Here is a 17,833-nt window from a genome sequence, read left to right as displayed (position 1 = left end):
GACGTTTTTGTTCAATTTGCTGTCTTTAATTTGTTTAATTACGAACAATACTTTTTCGAATATATTGTCTGGTTGTTTGATAAAAATTCATAATACTGGATTCCTTTCCAGTCCCACCAGACACAAAGCATGACTTCCTTCGGTTAAAGATCGACTTTTGCGATGGCTAAAGGTGATTCAATCCGCTTTCCTCAAAATCCTTTCTGTTCAACATTATTATAAATAATCCATTTTTCATCTCTCGTCACTATCTTCAAATGTCACTTGCTTCAAAAATGGTGTCTCCTCGTTGCGTTTATACAACGAGTCGCGAATGAAAACGCGATCCTTCAGATTTTTTTCCGTTAAATCGCGAGGAACCCATACATCAAAACGGTTTATATAGCCAAGCTTCGCAAAATGCTCGTGGGTGGCGGATTTTGATATTTTTAACATTTCCGCTAATTCAGGTGTCGTATAGCGTGGGTTATTCTGGATCGGTGTTTTCATCTGATCTTAATCAGTAGTAGAGGGCCTATCCGAGTGTTCTTAAACCTCAAGATTGAAATCACCAGCTTTAAACCTGACAAACAATTTCCGCATAGTTCTTAGAGCTATAGTATCGTCACCATAAACACTGCATATCTTGTTTGCTGCTTGTGTGGCATTCTTGCCTTTCCGATAAAGGAAAAGCATCAAATGCCTATAATGCATTTTGTTTCCTTGCACTTAAGAGCTTATATAGCTAACAAAAATTAATATATCCTAACCAAACTTTTTTCTAAAGAAACCTGAAATATCACCTTTTAAAATATGTGCACATGTCTTTTGTTTTTATCCATTATGATATATTCAGACCTGTTCTAATGCTACCTATCGAAAATCGGTAGCGAAATTTAACGCTATAATGTCACAATCGATGAAAGCCATCCTGAGATCAGCGCTATCTATTAAAAGTATGATTTCGGGTTAAAAATCGTGATTTGTTAATAAGAATATAGAATACCCAAAGAGGTCGTCGATATCTCTTTGCATGATGTCACAGATAAAGAAAGACAATGGTGGGAGTATGATAAAGATAGAGGAATTATCAACTGTGGTTATGTGCTCTAGGTAATTCCTAATAAATCGTATCCCCATTGAAAATTAACGAATTTTTCTCTTTCCGTGATCAATTTTCATACATCTAGAATTTTATCATGTAATAAGGTTTACCATTACCACTTAATTTTTTGAATTATTTAGTACCAAAGAATTTCGATAGATGGCGTTAAAGAGGCTAAAATAGGCCATATTGCATTAATTATTACATGTAATTAATTGATTACTTTGAAAACTGGAAGTATTATAAAGGAGGATTCTGAGAGTTACAGCTTTAATTTAATGACTACATTGTTTCAGAATCTGGCTTATAGATTAAGAAGTTTCATCTTTTAATTTCGTCATAAAGATATTAATTCCATGTCACTTATCCTTTCCATTATCCAATTTCCCAAAAAGTAAAAAGTATGAAATTAGTATATGGTTTAAAAAGATAGTTAAAAGAGACTACGATATAGGTTTAAAAAATTCAAAAACGATGACAAATTCCAAGAATTATCGTGTTCGTGCCACTTCCTATACTGTTATATTCTCCTGATACAAAATCACAAAACAGATCGAAGATTTTGATTCCGAAGAATTCTTGCAAAATGACATCATTTCCAAGAAACCCAATGTAATGGTGAACAGGGCTATTTTTCGCGTTTCGAGTTTTAGAACTTTGTTCTAAAACTTGTTTGTTAAAAAGTCTGCCACTCCACTTTTCGTTAAAGGATTGGGATTGATCATTCTAGGATAGCTGAACAGATCGTGAAATGATTAATTAAAGTTAATCAGCTGTTTAAACGGTTATTGAAACCTTCCAGTAATGTACAGTGCAGAAATTATAAGATGCACAGAGTTATTTAATTAAGATATATCAATTTCGTATTAGAATTATATAATTTATATAACATTCTTATAGATTAGTACTTCATTCATTTCTATTTAAAAATAATTTTTATAATGAAGTTCTTGTAAATTACGTTTACAAATCCGTTTACAACCCGTCTTAAAACTATGTATGTGTATATATAGATATTTACATGAATGGAATGGAAGAAAAATTAAGGCTCCGTGGATGGTTGCCTAGTAATAGGCGCGTAGCACAGCAGGGCGTCATCTAAAATTTATGTTGTATGCTGAATCGTCTATGCAAAAATCCTCGAAGCCTAAAGTCACTGCTGCATCGTCCAAGAGTTGCAAGCAGTGATCATCTCCGTAACACAAATTCGCGAAGACTAAATCAATAATTTTGTATTATATTTTTTACTTGTTTAATGGTAAAAAGAAATTTAAATATTAATGAGAATTTGTATTCAAAATTTATATTCAATAACAAGATATGTACAACTGATACACTCGTTACAAATCTTAAATGCTGCGAAACATATTGATATAATACAATGATAACTTTAAGAATTGCAAAACCTTCTCGTCTAGTATCGCTCATATTGTATATCCTTGCCGCACACTATCGCTGCCTTCATCTAACAGAAGATATATATCTGTCCTTGTTACACAATATGGCATCCTTTGTCTAACACATGGTAAATCTATGCTCTCGTAGCACATTATCTCACACTAATGTATTCCTTGTCCCACGGACAAAGCATGTGCTGACATCTATTGAAAGCGGAAGGAATAACGACTGCAGCATGTGAAGATAGATGGTAATATCGTCTGTGCTTGTCGCACAACCTTGTGTTTTTTGTCTATGGACAAACCATGTTCTGACATCTATCGGAGGGGGAAGGAACAATGACTTGGAGCATGTGAAGATAGATGGCATTACATGGTTTATCCGTATGCAAAAAACAGAAGATTGTGCGACAAAGACAGTCGATCTGAACGATTCTAGACACAGAGGGCGGTGGTGTGCAATAATTACAGATTCGTTACATTGTCGCCACGAAACATGTGAATTTGTCGCGTAAGTGTAGTGATGACGATATCCTGTTATTGGATCAGTAGTTGACTGACTTCAGTAGATAACTGCCGTAAGGATAAAACCGTTGTCTAGACTATACGAAAATTAGAAGAACAGTAGTAGACTCGTCTCGTACTATTAAAGAGGAAAGCTCGGTATGGCTGTGCCATTTTGAACTAAAAACGCGGTTCGTTGTTCACACTTTTCGGTAGGAAAGAGAGGGTAACGATCCGCAATACCCATTGTTTATAGCCAACGTTAATAAGTAAAATTATGAGGAGAAAGTCTCCTGCAGATGTGGCTCATGGGTGTCCTTGTTCATGGGAAAAGCCTGCTATTTCGCTAGACGAACATCCTTTTTCTCCGTAATTTGTAAAAGCGTGCAATAAACATAAGGACTGTTTTAAGGACCGTCCATAAACCGAAAATACTTATATGAAGCTAAAAAGATTCGGTTTATGGTGTTTCCTTAGGTTTATTGTGAGTCAGTATAACAATGTGTAACTCTTGGCGGCCAGACCGTGAGCGACCTCCCACGGACCATCTCACGCGAGATATCAACACGTGGCAAGCAGAACTTGACCCGTGACAAACTCATCGCACGGTCTCACTGAGCTTCGTTACATTGTCGCCCCGAACGCATGTAAACTCACTCCGCCAAATGTTATGGTCATAGTGCTAATGATCTTCTGAGTTCGGGGTACTCATATCGTCATGGTCACTGTTCTTGCCATCACTATAGACATCCAACTCAGCAGGAATACAACTATTTGGCATTTTTTTTTTTTTTTTTTTCTTAATCTATCATGACTGTATTTATATGATCATTTACCTCCTAATATTTTTAAAATATACCTATCTCCTTCCAAAATCTCTACCATTACAAATGGACCCTTAAATTTTGGATGTGATTTAGTTTGATTGTTTTCCTCGTTTTTACGTAATACAAAATCACCAAGATTAAATCTAACTACTTCAGCTTTCGTCTTGTTGAATCTATCTTTATCACACTTCGCACTAATCTCTATGTTCTGTATAGCCTGCTGTCTGACATCGGAGATTTCTATTTCTCTTTCTTCAATATTTTCGGATAACGATAAACCGTAGGGTCTTGCTGTTTTACCGATTGGTAATTCCAGCGGACTCGATTTAGTCACATGATTAATAACGGACTACCTGAAACCTCTTGACCAATAGGCAAGCGGAGAGTTCTGCCTTTTTTTTGTATTTTGCGTTAAAGGGTACCAGATCGTAATTCGTATATATTCGCGATATTTTCCGCGAGCTCATCATTTTGCAATTTAGTAACGATTTCCGAAATTTGAAGATCGCCATGTTGTTCCTCTAATAGCCAATCTCCTGAGATTTCGGTCAGATTAATTTCTCTTTCTTTAACTTTGTTAATTATACTATGATCAATATCTATGGGATTCCGCGAAAAGAAATCATTCGTTTGCCTTCTCGATGCATAATATGAAAATTAAAAGTTTGTAAATAATCCCACCACCTGTAAACCCTGTCATTTAAATTCATTTTATTACTAGATGTTTTCAAAGAATTACAACCATTTACAAGGAATTCTCGTCCATGTAAATAGTGGCGAAAATGTCTAACGGCGTTTACAACTGCCAACGTGTCTAGTTCATAGGAATGATACCTGGATTCCGCGGGACTAGTTATTTTACTATAATATTCTACTATTCTGTTTTTACCCTCAACCTTATGCATTAAAATATCCCCATATCCATCCGAACTATCATCAGTATGTGATTAGGATAATCAGTATGTGATTTTCAGTAGGATAATTAGGGTCAAATATTATTAATACTGGCGCATCAGTTAGGATGGAAATTACCTTCCGTTTTATCTTTTCGTGTTTATCCAAGTTATGTTCTTTATTATCGGAAGTAAGTGTATACAGAGATTCCATTACTTGTGGAAATTTAGGGACGAATTTTCGGAAGTTAGACGTATGAACTGTCGAAGTTATGTGACGTTTATCGGCGCAGGTAAAGAACTCAAGGTTCGTATTTTACCGGGATTAGGGCGAACTTCTCCGTTATGGATTAAGTATCCAAGATAAAGTACCGATGTCTTTAGAAAGGAGGAGAAATGTACAAATAAGCGAGGTCGTCCAAGGCCTTGAGAATGGCCGTCTGAAAAACGAACGGTACATTTTTCAATCCAAACGGCATCGTTATATACTCGTATTGTCCGTCGCGAGTAACAAATGCTGTATATTCCGTAGAATTAGGATGAATAGAGATTTGACGAAACCCATTGGCCATGTCCAAGCTAATAAAGTATCTCGCTTTTTGCAATCTCGCGATTTGGTCCGCAATAAGGGGTAGAGGATACCGATCCGCGACCGTATTTTTATTTAGCCCTCGGAAATCTACACATAATCTACCTGAACCGTCTTTTTTCTTCACGAGTAACACAGGGCTCGCGAATGCTGAATTACTAGGCCTTATGATTTTTGCTTCAATTAATTCGCTTATTCTCTCACGTACTATTCTTCGCACCCCCCTCGTTAAGTCTATGAGGACTTCTTTGTACGGTGACGTATTTCTAACTGGCCTGCATTTACGCGAGTACGTGGGACACCCATAATGAATGAATCTCTGGATTTTCAAGAACAGAAATTAATCGACTTCTATTATTACTAATTACATCAGTGTCAACTTCATTAATGTCGCTCTCGTTTGCAGCCGTTTTATTACAGACATTAATTATTTTTGTTTTACACATAGCGAGGCTATTTTGTGTAATCTTACGTCAAAACCTTGATTTAAAATTTCGCGACCAATCATGATATTGTATTTTAAAGGACATGAAAAATGATCTCCAATGTAAACTCATCAATACAATGGACAAAATTTGAGATGTACGTTTGATACAAGTTCCTCGCATTACTATTATATCGGTTGTTCCTTTGCCAGAAAATCTCAAGGCTACGGATTCGGCTCCAAAATCGGAATAAAATGGAAACGACTCACCGATAACTCACAGATGACTTGATTTACCAGTTGACACTTCCATTACGTAGAGGTCGACTCGATGCTTGTTATTGAAATTATAGTTTCCTTTCGGGCGCTGCCTTGTAAAGGATTTTCCTCCGTAATCTGATTAACACTTGCGCACCATGCAGCGGGGCCGGAGCCCGCGGTGTCAGGATTAAAACGCGGTAGCGAAAAATTTTTAGATTCCGCACTCGATTTTTGCACTAGCGACTGAATTAACTCGCGCACGATGGTCGTAAACTCTTGCACTGTTATATTCGGCACTGATCCCACTTCTGATGTCGGGTTGTCGAGTTAGGGGCGTGTAACGAATCTTTCTTCGGATTAGACATTGTTGTTGTTGTGTACGATTATGATTGTGACAGAATTTGACAAGTAACCGTGGTAATTAGATACTCGGGATGTGAATGGCAATGATCTTAGACTCAATAACGAATCCACGGTCAACGGGATGACGTATGCGATTTCTTCCACAGTCTAAGTCGAACTCAACTTAGTGATCCACGATTCGGGTGTGACTCAACGTATTTGTCCACAGTACAAGTAAAACTTATCTGACTGAAACCCAGTCCAAGTGGAACTGCCCTTACGTACTCCTCTCCGTACATCTCTGTACCCTTCGGGTTAATCTTTATGTTTAAGGAGAGCTATTTAATTACTTCATACCTCTGTTAGGTACACGTCTCTCCTGTGACCGTGGCTATGCTACCGGCTACTCGTCATGGCACTTCGAGCCCAAGCCCACTGTCATAAATCTCAAACACCCATACTCAGATTAAATCATAAATCATTATTTGTTAGTTTTATTATTTAAATACAGCTATAATAAAAGGTCTGGACTAAAGTATTGGGGACGTTCCCAAACATTCCAAAAGAAAGGCCCCAATCTCCTTTCATAATAAAATAAAAATAAAAAATTCATGAAAGTAGATGTGAAACAGAAAGAGGAAATCTGCCGGAAACAAAAAGAGGAGAATACATCGTTTTTAGAATTTATTTGTTTAATTTAGGCTGGTATTACACGAGCGTAGAAACGACGGACGTTACGACGGACGTTGCAATGTTATATCGTCGCAGCCATTATATTATTTTGTATAAGATCAGTTACGCGAACCACGTCCGTCAATTTAGACACTAGAGACACTGGGATACGGCTTTGAACCGACGACTATTGTAGAAATACAATAATTGTTCGATAAGTAATCGCGCTAGAGGCTCTAAAAAAAGAGCTTTTTTAGGAAACGGCTATTTATCGGATAGCCAATGATGTGCGCGCTTTTCCCGCTGTTTGTTTATCCTTTATTCGGTTTCTGTTTACGTTCAGGCACACGGTGATTCATTAACTTTTATCTCCTCAATCATAATATAACAAGCAAGAAATCATAAAGGAACGCCGTATACATTTCGCTCGTCAACCTAAATAACTGGACTTGGACTTAGGCCGCGGCTACACGAGCGTTATGCGTACAATGCAAATGTATATGTGCATTTCTATACGCAGCCACGCAATGCAGCTTCAATGCTCGCGTAGCCTCTGCTTGAAGATGACAGAAAAGTATGCGTATGACTGTGCGAGAAATGCGTGCGAGCGAGAGGAGTTCCGAACGGCTACATAGTAGGCGCTCCTTAACGGACGGCGATATACATATATTGTCGTATCCATATAGAACACACATACATCTAGGAATGCGCGCCACTGTCAACGTACGATGCATGGGTTGCTAATAGTGCTTGGAATATAATACGAAATGACGTGTATACAGTATAACAGATCTGAAGTCTGGAAACTTTTGGAGTGAAGGCAAAGCTCTTAGCGACCAGGAAATGTTTCTCAAGTCAGGCGCAGCAATCGATTTCTTAGGCTTTGTCATGCAGCGCGATCTTACGTCTGCAACGTGCGAGAGAACTGTGTCTGCAACTGAATTTTACGTTACTATGTAAATCCACATTTATTTGAACATTTTCTCTATCACATAAAATACTGGATGTTTGCTTTAAATAAATTGTGAAAAGTTATGAAAAGTAATTTAGTTTATATTCTTTATCTTCAGTGGTAAGGATGGCGTTGAATGTAACAGTTAAACAAATCGATCCCAGCGCTATGGCTAGCGGCCGGTTTGTAAAGCACATTTCTCGATATTAAGAGCCTCGTCCCCACCACGGGAGTTTCCAAACCTGTGCAAAGATAGGTACATATGTATGTATTACCGTCACACAGTTATACAGCCAGACGTCACACCACACAAATTGCGTCCGTCAATTCCTACGTACGTAAGACAACGTTGGCAACATCGCGACGCAGTCAGCAATCGCTATGATACAGACGCAACGTGCGTCGAGCAATTAACACGGACGTTGCCGCATTCTTTGTGTTTCTATGAGACTAGTCACACGAACGGCGAGTTAACGTATATTAACCGTTATAATAAATTATGAACATGGAGATACTGATATCCGAAGTTGAGAAACATCCCGTTTTATGGGATATTTCCAATCTTGAATACAAAGACAAATTAAAAAGAAACGAAGCGTGGTTGCGTGTGGCGAGTATTGTAACCCCTAATTTTATGCAAAAGATGGAAACTGATAAGAAGATTATTGGTAAGTAAAAAAATAACGAGTAATATATTTAATACATTTTCATTATTTATTTTATGAGTACACCATGAACACGACGCAATTATATTTTTCCATCTTGCCATGGTACCTGGCCAACATCGTTTGCAATATGCTATGCTTATAATGTCATTGGCGTCAAGATAAATTCGCCCCTAAAAACGTATCTCCCTTATCCTTATCCTTGAGAATATATTTCAAGATCAATGTAACCGACGAGTTCACTTCTATTGTCAATAATTACCGCACTTTCTTTCCACTTTTCTATCATTTGGTATTGGCATGCATCCTGCATGCGATATTACCGACGTTTTTGTGCAGTGTAGGTTGTACGTATAATATTACACGAGGTAGATCAACCTATTCGATATCGGTAATGCAAATCGAGGATGCTGTTATTACTACTCAAATACCTAAAAACAATGTACAAAGACATATGAAATATTAATTTATTGGCACTTAATTGGTTGAATTATTGTTAATCTTTTTTATAGTGCAGGAGGTAACTTCTAAATGGAGAAGCGTACGCGATAATTATATTCGTACTTTAAGAAAAAGAAACGGAAATAATAAGTCAGGCTCTGCTGCAAAAAAAAAAATACGATATGTTTATGAAGAACAATTAGGATTTTTGAAAAAATGTCGGGAGCCAAAAGATACCAGTAGTAGCACTAAGGTAGAAAAGAATGATCCAATAAGTACAGATTCAGAAACCAACATTAGTAATGGATTTGAATCAATCTTTGATAATGAAGAAACGAATAATGAGTTCAGATACCCTCCACGAGAAAAAACAAAAAGAATTAATGCAGAAGAAGAGGTGGATAATTTGTCGGAGTATAAGAAAAATACAAACAGCGACGATGACGACATGGCATTTTATAAATCAACATTACCACTAATTAAGTCCTTTAATTTAGAACAAAAAATGGAATACAGAATGCAAATCATGCAATTAATTCAGAATATAAGAAATTCATCTGTTCAACGCACACTATTAAAATATAATACGTAGCATATCAAACTTCATTAAGAAAATTTCCCTTTCGATCACAAATTTTCATGGTAGATATAATAGAAAATTCCTTCAAAAATATATCATCATAACATTACTTATTATAAATATTATTTTATTATTATTAATGCTATATTAATGTACATTATTGTTATTATTTCGTATTTCATAAATTATCTTTTTATTTATCTTAAATTTAATTCTCTATTACATTATTTTAATTAGCTTATGTGTATTAATATAGACAACATTTTTTCTATTCACCTAGTTTGGTCTTCTAGTTACCATATAATTGCACATCTCATTTTCGTATCCTTACGCATTATGCTTTGCTTTTTCTTCTTAAGTAATTTGTCGAACGATGACCGCGACATGCGAAAATTGAAAAATTTCTCACCATCGCTTACAAGTTTATTGTAGAGCGTGTGAAATGTACCTTTCAGTAGTCTTGAATTGTTTATAGAATGCATCCAGTACCTTCTTGTCTTGACTTATATTTTCTTTTGAATTTTTAATGTAAACGAGCGTAAACGAAAATCGAGAATTCTACAGCGTTAATTTTGGTCACATGAATATCTTTCTCAGCGTATTGATGAGAGAAAATACGGAGAACCAAACCAACGCTCGTGTGAGTATAGTTCTAACGTCCGTCAAAATTGACGTCCGTTATAACGCTTGTGTTTCCCCAGCTTTATTTTACAAAATATCGAAGTAATTATTAATAAAATTAGCTTTTCTAATTACCGCTTTATACCAAATTATTCTTTAAATGCTGTTAACCATAAGTTAACTATGTATATATGTATATACAGCGTGAGACCGGCCGGTTGGTACAACTAGATAAACCTATGTAAGAAGATAACTTAAAAATATAGAATAAAACTTTTTTATATGAAAAAGAAAATTGAGTTTGAAAATTTGCCAAACATAGTTAAACTTGGCTAAGTACCAGTAAACTAGGTACGAGTAAACAATCTGTAAAGATATAGGAGGGATTCGGAAATACAAATAATTTACTTTATTCAGCACACAACAGTTATACATATATCTTATACAATGAAGACCTCGTAAACATACTCGCACGCACGCTTGTTGTCAACCAACTCTTTCAAATGTTTCTAAACGACTGCCAATCGTCCTTTGTCCCAACTAAGGCCTGCACGCCCTCTGACGCTTACACACGCATTCACATGTACAGTGTAAATGTATCATCTTCCTAACGCAATCAACAAGAGGTCATTAGACGTGCAAAAATAAGTCGAACACGTAAAATAAAAAAATTTCCAAACTCGATTTTTTTGAAAAATATGATTCATCAATTTCTGTAACAAGATGTCACGTCAAATCAATGCAATGTAAATGTATTACGGTTTTAAAAAATAAAAAAATTATACATGAGATATTAAAATAAAATAAAAGATATTAAGATTATATACTTGAAATTTAAATAAAATATGAAAATAGGTAAATCCTCCATGTGTCTTTAAATATACATTCGCCAAAATGTTGTTATTCCAAATGAAATCTCTTCCGTATTCTGTTATAGTTTCAAACAAAAGAAATTTCTTTTGCTATACATTAATCTAAATTTCAGATACATACAATAAATATTCAAATAGTTTCTTTGCATCAAAGTACACACCTCATGCAATTGTATACATGTATGGTCGTCGCTGATTATATACTATTTCGAACAATAAAAAAATAATGTTTTAAGAAATTAAAAATGGATAAAAGGAAGTTAATTAAAAATCGAATTACATGAAAATATTAATAGTTCGTGTTTTATTTAAATGTATATTTAAATACCGGATGTGACATGCAGTCGAGATATATCGATATAATCGATATATATTCGAGTTGGTGATTTCGAGAAATAATGGTCTTCCTTCCGTAACTCTACATACTAAGAAGAAGATGGAAAAACCGTAAGTGTACTAGAAATATCTTTCTCAACTTCATCATTAATCAATATTAATTTTCCTTAAAACGCATTTGTGTTATACTTTTAGAAATATAAAAAATTCTATAACTAATAAATATCTTAAAAATTAAATTTTGTATTAAAAATTTTAAGTATGTCTATTAGTCATCAGAAACATGTGTTTCGAGGTTAGCGTGGCAGTAACTTATAATAAATAACTAGCCCTATTCCAGGAAGGTTAAATTAATTACATATCAGATAATTATTCAATTTAGTGACTGATAAATAAAAATATTTCTATCCTTTAAAAATGCAACTTAAATCTAACCTAACCTTTTTGGTAAATTTTAGACACTGAGTGGATTAAACAAATATCAAATTTTTTTAATTTTTCTTTATCTCTAAAAAAAAAACTAAATAGTAAAAATTGGAAAAAGTCGATAAACTGCGTAATTATCGATAGTTACGCATCAGACTAGTGAAAGAATTTTATTACATATATCGTTTAATTATTCAGTTTTCGATTTAATAGTCCATAAATTCCATTTTTCTTGGTTAATTTCAAACAGAATGGCGGACACAGCTCCAGCCACGCGTGGAGGTTTTCGTGGAGGGTTTGGTTCTCGTGGAGGGGGTGATCGTGGAGGTCCAAGAGGTCGAGGTCGCGGTGGCAGAGGCCGAGGTCGTGGTCGTGGACGTGGTAAAGAGGATAGCAAGGAATGGATTCCAGTGACAAAACTGGGACGCCTTGTTAGAGATGGAAGGATTGAGTCTTTGGAACATATTTACCTCTTTTCCTTGCCTATCAAGGAATATGAGATCATTGACAAGTTCCTTGGAGTCGAATTGAAAGACGAAGTACTGAAAATTATGCCAGTACAGAAACAAACCAGAGCTGGTCAACGTACTCGTTTCAAGGTAATTTTATACAAGCATAATTTTTAAATGATGGTGTAGTGTGATTATTAATGCATTGAAGATCTCATAAGTAATTCTCATTTTACAGGCTTTCGTAGCAATTGGGGACTACAAGGGCCACATTGGCCTAGGAGTAAAATGTTCCAAGGAAGTGGCCACTGCCATCCGTGGAGCTATCATTCTTGCCAAGCTGTCAGTTGTGCCAGTACGTCGTGGTTATTGGGGAAATAAGATCGGTGATCCTCACACTGTACCCTGTAAAGTTACTGGTAAATGTGGGTCAGTTCAGGTGCGCTTAATTCCAGCACCAAGAGGCACAGGTATTGTATCAGCGCCTGTGCCCAAGAAATTGTTACAAATGGCTGGTATCGAGGATTGCTATACCTCAGCTAGAGGATCCACCTGTACTCTTGGCAACTTTGCCAAAGCAACTTACGCAGCTATAGCCAAAACTTACGCATACTTAACACCGGATCTCTGGCATGATCAGGCGCTAAGAAAAGCTCCTTATCAAGAATTCGCGGACTACTTGTCGAAGAATCATAGAGTTGTAGGCGGACAGAGACCTGCTGAAGTTGCCTAAAGAAATAAACCTCCATGCAAAGTATTTAATTGTAATCATTTTGCCTTTCCTTCCCTATTATTATTACATCTCATAATTCGTAAATAAACTGTGGATGTTTTATGCAATTACGGGAGTTACAGATACAAAAGTTAGCACCTGAAAAATACATATATAAAAATACATAAAATGTATACATACAAATAAATAAAATACATAAAAATAAATAAAAAACACATAATATTTTGTACGTGAGACAGATTTATATAACTTTCGTTTTTTTAGTCATTTTCATAAAAACATGAATTTGTATAAACATTCCCAGTCATAGGTGTTAAATTAGTTATAAAATAATACAATTCACTCGATTTTTATTTTTGTAAATAATATCTACAACACATCTCTAGAAGTCTTAAACTGTCATAAGCATTATGATAAGTATGATCGCAAATCCTATAATGTAACAAATAATAGTATGTCTATAGTTCTTTTCTTTTTCGCTTAGATCCTTAAATATTGGTGGCTCTTCTTTTTTTACTATTGACAGTTGCACGGTCTTTTTAACACATTTTATTTACAATTACACTATTTTTTTAGAACGTTTTATCCACATTTACTCGGTTTTTCACACATTTTACTTATTTTTACACGGTTGCAAAAGTGCACACTAATAATTACAGTTCGTAGATAATGTTACAAAAATTATGCATATCTTGTACGAATATTTCAAAATCTTCTTTTCTTAAACAAAATCGCTTATGCTAATATTTGTATAGCGTTTAATGCAAAATAACTTTTTTTAGAATTGGGCTAAATATCTTGAGTTTTTTTGGAGAAGTTAGGATATTTACTATATATTTAGTTTTACTATATACTATATATTACTAGTTTATTATATATATAGATGACGTGTAAAAAGAAATTAAAAGAATTGCGGAGAAAATGGTGTAAGTCGCTTCTTACGACTTTTTTATGTGAGCCTGTAATGAAAATGTAAACAATATGATTTGTTAATTTATATCAGTTATTTACATTCTGAAAATTTCATCGAGATCGATTAATACTGGAACAATTGACTGGCATCAAAGGATTTAAGAACCTTTAAATTTATTATAGCTATATAGATCATAGGCTGAAAGCTGTAAAAAACTGTGATCTTCACTAGTTTTGACCGATTTTTATGACATTTTCAGCATGTACAATATAATTGACGAAACGTATTGTCTAAATTTTCATTACAGGCTTAATAAAAAAAAGTTGTAAGACGCGATCTTTACTACTTTCTTCGCAATTCCTACCAATTGTAATTTTCCCAAAATTTTCTTTATACATCATTTAGTAAACTAACTATTTTAACTTTTCAAAAAAGTTTAAATAGTTGATCCAATTTCAAAGAAATTATTCAGTTTTAAAGGTTGTTTGGATATTAATGGAAGTAACTGTATGAATGTGTTTATTAAATAAAATATTTTTAGTGAATGCAATTCTATATTTTAAATAGATTTTTGTGTAGTTTACGTTACTTTAACACAAATTTTATACTTTATTACAAATCAATCCTTACGCAACTTTTTTTGGTACGATTTTTTTTATGGATACTATGCATCTATCATGTAAAATGATATCCAGCTGTATACTGTATATCTCTTTCTGCTGTCTGATTAACGAAACACGCAAAAAATTCCACATTAGGACTGTAATAAAAGCGATTAACTTTAGCCTAGGTAATAAAATAGATGGTCACTGTGACATTATTCGAACGACTGTCAATCATATCGATCGCTTGAATCGGCGTGTGTAAAAGTAATCGACTTCAAAACACAATAGATATGTATAATTGACGTTTTTTAAACGAAAGTGTAGTGTAAAAAGAACATTGCTAACGCTAGATAGATCTCGATTTCTCCCGTGAAGTTTGACCAGGACCGAAACAGCTGTTCTGCTGTTGGATGGTTAATTTGACAGGAAAGTCGAAGGATAAAACGAATGTTTTATCTAGATTTAACCCTTTTAAATGATATCGCGAATATTCCGTGGCGAAAATGAGAATGTTGCAGTTAAGAGAAAACGGCAAATCGACACCTTGAAAATTTTTAACGACAAGTAAGAAGATTTTTCAATTGTAACCTCTCTTGTTTAACCTTATTCGTATTAATCTGTCTATATCATTTAACAATTCCATGTAACATTATTTTTTATATACGTAAAATTTGCATTTTATGGTTCATATACGACGAATAAAATAAAAAGCTTATTACGTCTGCCATTAAATATTTGGTTAAATCTTAATTCGCTCATTACGCGTCTGTCATACAAGGAGATACACGCCTAGTTTCTCGAGTTCGATTGTCCAATTTCTTATTTAATTTTAAAAAAATAAATATTTCATATATGTTCCTGTGTTGTCTCCATCGAATTATTTTTTATATTGTGTAACTGTTTGTCATGGTAGCTTAACTGTTATACATAATTTGTTACAGTGTAGTAGAGTTAAGAGAAGATGTGGAATATCAGGTACAATTCAATGCCGGGGAAAGGAGAATGGCTATTATGGTCTCTTTGTCACCGGAGTTTCCGTTGGAAAAACCAGTACTCAGGGTTTCTCCACCCATAAAACACCCTTGGTGTAATGAACACAACGAAATCACCAGTGCACCAGGACTACTTAATGTAAGATCTCTTATATTTCTAGCATATTTAACTCGAATCCTAAAGATCATTTGGTTTTACATATCAGTTTACAGTGCACAGTGATCTTGGTCGTGTCGTTCAAGCTATCATTAGAGAATTTAGTAAAAATCCTCCACAGTTGTTAGAAGAAATCTCTCCTGGATCTGTCAAGTCCCACAGAGGTACATAGATTTTTATATTACAAGTGATGAGAGCAAAAAGTCAAAATTTTTGTTACTATTCTTTTATTATACAAATCACAGATTCACAAGGAAGAAATTCTCCGTCTTATTCCCTGCAACAGTATCCAGAAATTACACTGGCGTCATACAATTCTTATTATAACACTCAATATCCGCAGTATTCATCTGCCAATGCAAATACTTGTATCTATAATTACAATCATACAAATTCGGGTACGGTGTACGTGACGGAGAGCCATACAAAATTCGGTTCTCCGTCACAGCATTCAGCATATGTTACGACTTCGCGAAGCGGTTCGCTTCACAATACAGATGCAACTAGGTACAATTCAAATCAACATGGAACGTATTTGAATTCGCATTACGTAAACGCAAATTATCATCAGCAATCGTTGCCGAATCAAGCGCAAATTAAGCTGCGGCAGAGCATAGCGTTTCCAGAATTGAATAACTTGAGTAACGAGGAATTGAGATGGTTAAGCGAGGATGATGATAGATTAGATGAATTCCTGGATAAACATTCCGACTTAAAAGACATTAACACGGCTATCGACGATGCAATAGATTGGGTCCAAAAAACTGCCGGTAAGATTACTTGCGACAAAGCCATTTTCTTCTTTTGGATATCAATCTTTTTCTATCTATTCCTTAGAGGCTAATGTAGCCAAAGAACCCGAGCTTAGAGAATTGCAGTCTGATGTAGCGAATAAAGTACAGACTGTCACTGCACTAAAGGCTAGATATGATCAGCTTATACAACGATACAACAAGTTGTCCGAAGCATTTACTCCGGATCACATAAAAGAGTGTTTAAGGAAAGCTGCAGATGAGAGTCACGAAGAAAGCGAACGAATCGCCGAGGACTTCCTTAATAGGAAAATTGATGTCGAACGTTTCCTCAGCACTTATATCGAGTGTAGGAAGCTGGGCCAAGCGAGAAGAACTAAAGAGGAAAAATTAGCACACCAGCTGAACGAATTGAAACGAGCGGGTTATTAAAATTATGTATAATCTTATCTTTTTCTATGAATCGAACAAACTGTACATAATGCCTAGTTCAATTAAATGATACTGTGAATTTGAATAGTATTCGTGTTTATCAAATATATATGCGGAAAAAATACTCGCTGGCAGAGAACATTTTTATAACATATTAATAGGTTACTACGTTACAGAGTTATGTCATTGCTTGTTATACGTGGGCTGCGTTGAAATTAATTAGATTATGTGGTATTCCGTACGAAAAATAATCGGAACTGCAACACACGAGTGAATTGATTGAAATTACTTTCGAAAAGAAATTATCGAGTATATGTACGAAAACCAAAGGCGTTGGTTTCAACTGATAAAAGCTATCAAACACTTTAATTAATTTAAAACGTACTTATTTTTCCATACAAAAAGTGTCTTAAATGAAATTAATTATTCTGTTATTACGCTGTGACATATTACAATTGCATCAATACCTCTGATACCAAAAAAAGGAACTTTTTTTTACTGTGTAAATAAATGTGCGGGAATATAATTAAATCGATTTTTCAAAGTTTGCTATTCAGTAATGTTAATCTAATTACTTATCCTACGAATGTTCCTAATATTGTAATATACTGATAATTGTATAGGTACGAGAAGTCTGAAATGAGAAAATGCTTTTTTTTTTAAACAGTGTGGCGTGTGTAATTTTATTAGAATATTCATGACACTATTATCGAAAAACACAGCTTAAGATAACAAAGAAAAGAAAAGTTTTCGTGTTGAAATTAAAATGTAAAGATAATTGTGTAGAAATCGTAAGTTGTAAATAACTTAAAAAAACGAGTTTTTAATAATAACAATAAAACAAAAGGGATGTAAAAAATTAATTCTGATTTACTAATAACCATTTCATGATATCATCAAAATGATAAATACAA

At 34.6% G+C, this 17,833-nt stretch overlaps 3 protein-coding genes and 1 long non-coding RNA gene across 4 annotated transcripts; 3 read left to right on the top strand and 1 right to left on the bottom strand.

The window, feature by feature from the left end:
* Positions 1-8,065: 8,065 nt before the first annotated feature.
* Positions 8,066-10,370, top strand: LOC139995063 (uncharacterized). Its single transcript, XM_072018211.1, has 3 exons — positions 8,066-8,613; positions 9,123-9,693; positions 10,107-10,370. Exons 1-2 carry the CDS (start codon positions 8,445-8,447, stop codon positions 9,641-9,643), a joined length of 690 nt encoding a protein of 229 aa, XP_071874312.1. The 5' UTR covers positions 8,066-8,444; the 3' UTR covers positions 9,644-9,693; positions 10,107-10,370.
* Positions 10,371-10,474: 104 nt separating this feature from the next.
* On the bottom strand, positions 10,475-10,962 carry LOC139995067 (uncharacterized). Its single transcript, XR_011801844.1, has 2 exons — positions 10,874-10,962; positions 10,475-10,618 (listed from the first exon to the last, which is right to left on the bottom strand). It is a non-coding gene; the product is annotated as an uncharacterized lncRNA (long non-coding RNA).
* Positions 10,963-11,425: 463 nt separating this feature from the next.
* LOC139995059 (small ribosomal subunit protein uS5-like) lies at positions 11,426-13,092 on the top strand. The gene is made up of 3 exons (XM_072018207.1): positions 11,426-11,571; positions 12,137-12,485; positions 12,574-13,092. Exons 1-3 carry the CDS (start codon positions 11,561-11,563, stop codon positions 13,066-13,068), a joined length of 855 nt encoding a protein of 284 aa, XP_071874308.1. The 5' UTR covers positions 11,426-11,560; the 3' UTR covers positions 13,069-13,092.
* Positions 13,093-14,729: 1,637 nt separating this feature from the next.
* Positions 14,730-17,780, top strand: Vsp37a (Vacuolar protein sorting 37A). The gene is made up of 5 exons (XM_072017786.1): positions 14,730-15,150; positions 15,528-15,717; positions 15,785-15,899; positions 15,981-16,505; positions 16,573-17,780. The coding sequence occupies exons 1-5, from the start codon at positions 15,062-15,064 to the stop codon at positions 16,917-16,919; spliced, it is 1,266 nt and encodes a 421-aa protein (XP_071873887.1). The 5' UTR covers positions 14,730-15,061; the 3' UTR covers positions 16,920-17,780.
* Positions 17,781-17,833: the final 53 nt, after the last annotated feature.

Source organism: Bombus fervidus, chromosome 15 (assembly GCF_041682495.2).
Source record: "Bombus fervidus isolate BK054 chromosome 15, iyBomFerv1, whole genome shotgun sequence".
Taxonomy (NCBI): Eukaryota; Metazoa; Arthropoda; class Insecta; order Hymenoptera; family Apidae; genus Bombus; species Bombus fervidus.
The sequence above is the reverse complement of the archived record's forward strand: the minus strand, read 5'-3'. Positions and strand labels throughout refer to the sequence as shown.